Source organism: Atta cephalotes (genome assembly GCF_000143395.1).
Source record: "Atta cephalotes unplaced genomic scaffold scaffold00015, whole genome shotgun sequence".
NCBI classification, from domain to species: Eukaryota; Metazoa; Arthropoda; class Insecta; order Hymenoptera; family Formicidae; genus Atta; species Atta cephalotes.
This window is the reverse complement of record NW_012130079.1, coordinates 3,100,776-3,107,349: the sequence shown is the minus strand read 5'-3', so window position 1 is coordinate 3,107,349 and position 6,574 is coordinate 3,100,776. Positions and strand designations below refer to the sequence as shown.

General features: G+C 32.2%; 2 protein-coding genes across 2 annotated transcripts in view; both read left to right on the top strand.

Moving 5' to 3' along the window:
* Positions 1-682: 682 nt before the first annotated feature.
* LOC105618152 (protein saal1) lies at positions 683-2,355 on the top strand. The gene is made up of 5 exons (XM_012199693.1): positions 683-799; positions 950-1,105; positions 1,251-1,512; positions 1,580-2,017; positions 2,093-2,355. The coding sequence occupies exons 1-5, from the start codon at positions 683-685 to the stop codon at positions 2,353-2,355; spliced, it is 1,236 nt and encodes a 411-aa protein (XP_012055083.1).
* A 1,457-nt stretch (positions 2,356-3,812) lies between these two features.
* The window catches only part of LOC105618053, a 17,593-nt gene continuing 14,831 nt past the window's right edge, over positions 3,813-6,574 (top strand). Inside the window, exons 1-3 of the mRNA XM_012199592.1 lie at positions 3,813-3,849; positions 4,685-4,817; positions 5,283-5,447. Coding sequence (XP_012054982.1) covers positions 3,813-3,849; positions 4,685-4,817; positions 5,283-5,447 — 335 coding nt within the window. The remainder of the gene's footprint in view (positions 3,850-4,684; positions 4,818-5,282; positions 5,448-6,574) is intronic.

The window sequence follows — 6,574 nt, the reverse complement described above, 5'->3', positions numbered from 1 at the left end:
ATATATATATATATATATATATATATATATATATATAAAAGAAACATTAAAATTGAATGAATTTCCTGTCTTCGTTAAAGATAAAATATACGTATATTTATCTTATCTAGATGCAAAAAGCCTTCGAGAGTGCACAAAAACATAAGGCATAAAATCTGTTTTTTTTTGTTTCTGTATTAGACTTTCTCGCTTTCACCAAATATCAAACATACACTTATCTCATTTTAAATTCCAAAAGTGTATATGTATTACAATTTACTATTAATTTAGCTGAGTTCAGCTAAAAAGAACAAACCTATTAACTAGGATCAAGGACAACCACGGAAAAGACGTTTATACATACAGTGACATATAGACCGTTATTTACATATAGACTGTTATTTCGACAGTGTGTATATTTTTATTGTTTTTAATTAAAATTTAAAAATCATCAAAGATCGACGATCTTTTCTCATACGAAACATTTCGATTCTTTCTTCATGATTGTTTCTGTATTGAGGTAATTAGTAAAATTGTGATAATTTGATACTTAAGATCTAACCTAAAATATAATTACTGAACAATATATACAATTACTTTTATATTTTTACTATACATACATATACAAACGGTAAATTCGAAATTATTTGTTTGCTTTTAACAAAGTTGTGTAAAAATGTTAAAGGTACACAGAACATTTGAAATGATAGATTCACAGGACGTTAGTAAAGAGGAATTAGAAGTATTGAAAGGCGATGCTGTGGGTAACAATCTCTGTAGTAGCAAATGGATAATTAATACTTTGATGTCTCTACTTAAGGTAATTTCTTATACAAAAATTATCCTGATAATTATAATATATGCCTTAGTGCAGAGGAAATAGTGTGAGCAATGCTTAAAATGGAGCATGTAAACATACACAGAAAATGCAACCGAGCATGATATTCATAATAATAGTGATATATTTCAGGTTGATGAAAATGGCTGGACAGAAGAGCTTGAAAATCAGCTTTGTACTCTTTGGGATTTAAGTACGGAAGGAGAAGTAGTGTCATATCTTTTGTCACAGAATTTTCTTCAGATAGCGAAGTACTTGTTAACAATTTGTGACGAACCAAGATTCATTGTACGATTCATTTATCTTTATCATAACGTTTTTGATTTAATTCTACTTTAACAACAATTTTTTATCTCTCTCTTTCTATCTCTATCTCTCTCTGTTTCTCTCTCACTCTTGCTCTCGCTCTCTCATTATCAAAATATATTTGTAGGAAATAGTCTTAGGTATTATTGGCAATGTATGCTGTAATGATGAAGCCATGGATGCAGTAGGATGCGATCAAGAATTAATTAAACAAATCCTGAGCCATCTTGAATCCAGCGACTCATTAATATTGATTCAACTTATCAGGATCTTACAATTAATTGCATGGAAAATCCGGCAAAATCCTCAATCAAATTGGGTAGCTCATCTTACGAAATGTGAATTTTTTGGAGCTACTATAATTTTTATATTAAAGAGTTCAACTAATGGTATGCATCGTATTATGTTGTAGAAGAATCCTAGTTAATACGATCTTAAAATCTTTTTTTATTGCAGATAATTTATTAATAACCACAATGAATTTGCTTGAGTTTATATCTCAGATAAATTTGCTAAAAAAACTGTTTAAAATAAACGACTTGATTCCCGCCCTGTTAGAATCGTTTGCACAAGTATTACCTGAGGGAAAAACGAGTCTCTCCGAATTAACTTTTGTCCAACATTGGCTGGCAGTACTAATTGTCGTAATGGAGTCTGGCTCACTTACATTCGAGGACTATGAGAATGACGAAAGGTTTTTGAAGCTGATGGATATTATATACAGGATATTAAAACCATATAACAAGTCGTACAATTTGTATTCAATTCAGCAACAAAGTGCTAACATAATTTACGATGCTATGCGAGTATTATTAAGTTTTCGTCGTTGCAACGTAAATATCCCAACAAGGATAGATTATATTATCGCGATTTTAATTTTCTCCCTAAAAACGGGTAGGTAATTTTATTTTTTAACATTGTGAATAGTGCACGTGCGATTATTTTTTTGTCTAATAATGTATATTATAGTTTTAGAAGCAAATGAGGAAAAAAAGATGCGAGAATTAGATCCCAACGAGCTAAATGATCTTTTAGATTATATTATTAAATACTGGTTGTATATCATTGAATCTTGTACTAGTGAACAGATTGTGGCAATATTAGATTTATGTGATAATGAGGTTCGTGAATGTTTAATAAGTTTTGCTCAATCTAAAATGATATCTGAGATGCTTGACAAAGTGAAAAAAGTTGTTACTGTTTTTGAAAAGAGTAAAAAAGATACTTTTTAGTGTGATATAATAAAAATATGAATTATTGCTTTATTTTTCTTATATAATATTGTAATATATTGTATAAAGTATGTTATGTGTGACATATGTATATAATATTATGTACAAAATTGTAGTTATTGAAATCGATGATTTTAATTCAAAACGTAATTATATTAATTATATCGTAATTATATTAAGATTTGATTCTTCCATTCCAATTTCTATTTATTTTAGTAATTACAATTTTTTTCATATTTAATATATATATATATATATATGTGTGCGGGCGCGTGTGTGTGTGTGTGTGTGTGTGTGTGTATATATTTTTTTTTCAGAAATAACGTTCTTATATTTTTATTCCATAAATTCCATACTAGTTCTTAGGAATTATTAAGATAAAAAAATTACGTGCATCACATGTAAAATTAATTGATTGTACTTTTATTGTTTTGTATTTACTGAGTTTTTTATAAACTTTAATCATCGAACTATTATATCTACATTTTCTCAAATTAATTTGGAATCGATAAGAATTTTAACTAAAAAGAACAGACCTACTGTGACCTAATTCATTGGACTAGTTTAGAATTTTTCGAAAAAGAACAGACCTACTGTGTCGCTTGTTGAAAAAGTACTACATTCTTTTTACGCATGCGTGAAACGAAGGCGACCAATCTGCTCTGCGCGTGTGCTTGATTTTAAAACGTGCATACAGATTCAAATGTAGCGCAACTATCCACCGTCGGTTACATCGATTATTAATTCGCTTATATTCTGGGGTATTGTTAAAAATTAGGATTCGATTTGTAAAATGCTGTAAAAGAAATCCTTTCATTTAGATTGCCTTAGATTTAGTATGATAAAAAAAGAATATTGACGTGTATGACAACAATCCTTATGTTTCTCTCATAATGATGTTATAATTATGATAAGATTCATCATTTTCCCTGTGCCATCATGAATTGAACTTTTCAATTCGGAGGGAGGGGGCGCCAGGTGGTCTATGGAAGAAAAAGTATAGGGGAGAAGAGAACTTTGAGAAACAAACGAACTCAATTTCCCGTTGTTTGGCTGCAATTTCTTGCATCTACACCTTCGCGGGAAAATCGATCAATTATTACACGCGACAATTATTCTTCCCCCCCCGCGACGAAGGTATATCACCGCGGTGAAGGTAAACGGACGACCTTGCTTCTCCGGATACCCCTCTCGCCATTGTCCCTTGAGACGGTGGAATAGGGTGATGTCGGTCCGACTTCTCAGTGTCGATTGCGAGTGATTGTGAGATTAGTTTCGTTGTCACTGTTGGATTCCTCGAGGCTCGAGATGCCTGAAGACGTTATTTCGCGATCCTTGTAAAATACAAATCGAGATTCCTCTCCGCGTATGTGCTTATATGTGCGAGTAGTGTTTCTCTATAAGTGTCTCTCTTTCGCAGAATCCCGGTGACGATTCGCACAATCTTCAGCAATATCATGTCCGCGGAATTGGAAGAGGTCGAATTGGAAAATGGTGATTTTTCATTGATAATTTGAGCGAATTAAATTTAATAGAGATGAAGTTTCTGCTTAAGTGGATCTGTATTACAACCTATCTTCGTCGTGTTAAATTCAATCGAAGTTTTCATTTTTAATTCATTTTAATAAATATATAATATCTACCTTTTTTGCATAAAATTAAATTTTATTTAATAACAATAAGATAATTAATGCTTAAAAAAAAACAAAAAATACATTGGTAGGTGTATAGTGGATGACATCTGTCTATTTCTATCCATGTAGGTTAATTTTTATCTCTTAATTTTTCATAATTAAAAGTAGTATTTATTTTTATATAAAATATATAGGAAATTAAATAATTCTATGCAGAAAAGTTGTAAAAATTGCAAAGATTTTATTGTCTACAGTTGCGAATTAATTCACAGAATTAAATTGCTTTTTATTTCTACTACTTAGATTAACTTAATCTTGATTCAACTTATTCTTTACTATTATGTCCATTTCTCTTAATATTAATTAATTTTAATTTCAATTTAATTTACTCTTCATACTTTTCTAATTCTTAGAAAAATATAAAGTTAGTTGAACCGAGATTAAAATTAAACTAAATATATTGGTAGAAATGAGCATAGTGGCACAAATCAACATAAACATCTTTAGATTCTATGAGAAACAAAGTCTGAACAATACTTATGTCAACTTGTGTTATCAAATGGAAAGCACTCATTGTTTTGTAGCTCCTTGTGTCCGAAGTCTTTAACTCATTGCGAATTAAATAGGCATCGCGAGTCTGTTTTTCGCCCTCAGAAGAGTGAAAAGTGACCAGAAACGATCCGTCGTTTTTCCAGTTTTGCAGCAAATATTTATGGATTGCGACGCCTCAATGTCAACCTTGATGCCGGATTTAACGGTTTTGACAGACGATGCGGTGCCGATTTCTAGGATCGTCGAGTACATTCAGGATCAATTGCCGAACTGGTCGTGAGTGCCCGCATAAAACAATGTTAATTTTTTTTATCAGAGACGCACAAACACGCCGTGCCGTTCGTCGATATTGACGAACGTAAGACATGACAGTGATACAGTTTGAAATAAATTGCCGGTATGTGTACACTAGGCGGCCGATCGATACAAGGACAAATGCGATCGACGACTTGGCGCACGGCTTTAAGTATAGCACATTTTTGCGAGACGAGATATGGAAAGCCACGTGGAATATAAACCGAGGCGAACCTCGAATATAAACTCGAATATAAATCGCGATTTTCAGTGTGTGAACCGATATTCACCTGTGTTATACAATATGTAGTCCATGTATGTAAATGAATGGCATTCATTTGCACACATCGATTACATACATTTAAGTGCCTGTGCGGTAGCTCGATTTCTGCAAAAAGAATCGTTCTTACAAATACTGCAGTATAACGTGCCAATTTTGATCAATAGGATCGACAATCTAGAGGAATTATGGAAGTGTTTAGCCGCTGTTTCAACGAAGGATTGCGTGAATTTACAACAATTCAAAGAGGCGACGAAATGCTGGATTACCAAGATTCAACAGGTTCAGTCTGCGGAGCACAGCAATAATAATAATGTCCAGGAGAAACTCTAGTAAGAGGAAGCAGAAACTTTGTTTAATTTAAAGAACACGCATGTGTATAAACGGCATGTAGCGAAATGTACGAATTCGTGAGACTTTGAATAATTCGATGCGGTCGCTACTTGATAATCACAAAATTATTGTTGGAAGGAAGGAGACATAGACGCACTTTTAAAAGAAACACACTGATTCTTTGTCTTTAATTTAAAACATTGCGCCGTAAATTAAGAAATTGCGACGCGAAACTATTGCGTGGATAATGTAATAGCGCGGAATCCAGTGAACCGTAAACTCGATACATGGAACGCGTCGACCAGGAAAAAGCAACCGCGTGATGTTTAGACTTTAGAGGAATTGATTAATAGTTAACTGAGTTACGTACTCTTCGCGCGAAATGTATTATTAGCGCTGTATCTATTCTTTTTAGCTGAACTTGTACGATTTTTCTTTCTTTTTTTTCTATGGAGAAAAAGAAAAAAATATGAATTATGCAAGAAGTTTAGCTAAAAGAACAGGCCTCGTGTAGTTCTTTTCAGTTGAACTTAAATACGATTTATTTTTCCTTATTTTCCATATTGGAGGAAAAAAGAGCAAAGAAGAATGTTGCAAGTTCATCTAAACAAAATAGGGCTTGTATTCTTGTATAATTTATATTGCATACGAAAATATATAAATATATAACGTATATTATTGCATGCTGAAATATGAGCTTGTTTTCTGATTTTCGTATGCGATGTTTTTCAAAAATAAAGCCTCACAGGCTTTCTATCGCGGACAAATTCGTTCGGATTCGTTTTCGATCGACATATATAGACTTAGTTTTATCATTATGAAACGCAAACATATAAATTCATACACGTTAACAGTCGCGGCATATATTAATGTGATGGCATCAGATTGTTTTTGGAAGACATCATAAAATTTATATATAGACGGAATATTTTTCTTCGCCCATTCAGTGCAACACGACATTATCGCGTATATACTCGATAAGCAGTTGGACCATTTCGATCGTGCGGTAGTTTAGCTGACTACCTTCATTCAGAGGCATTGAAAAAATTATTCGCGTTTCTACGAGCGCGTGATACATGTAAAACATATATATATATAATATATATATATATATATATATATATAT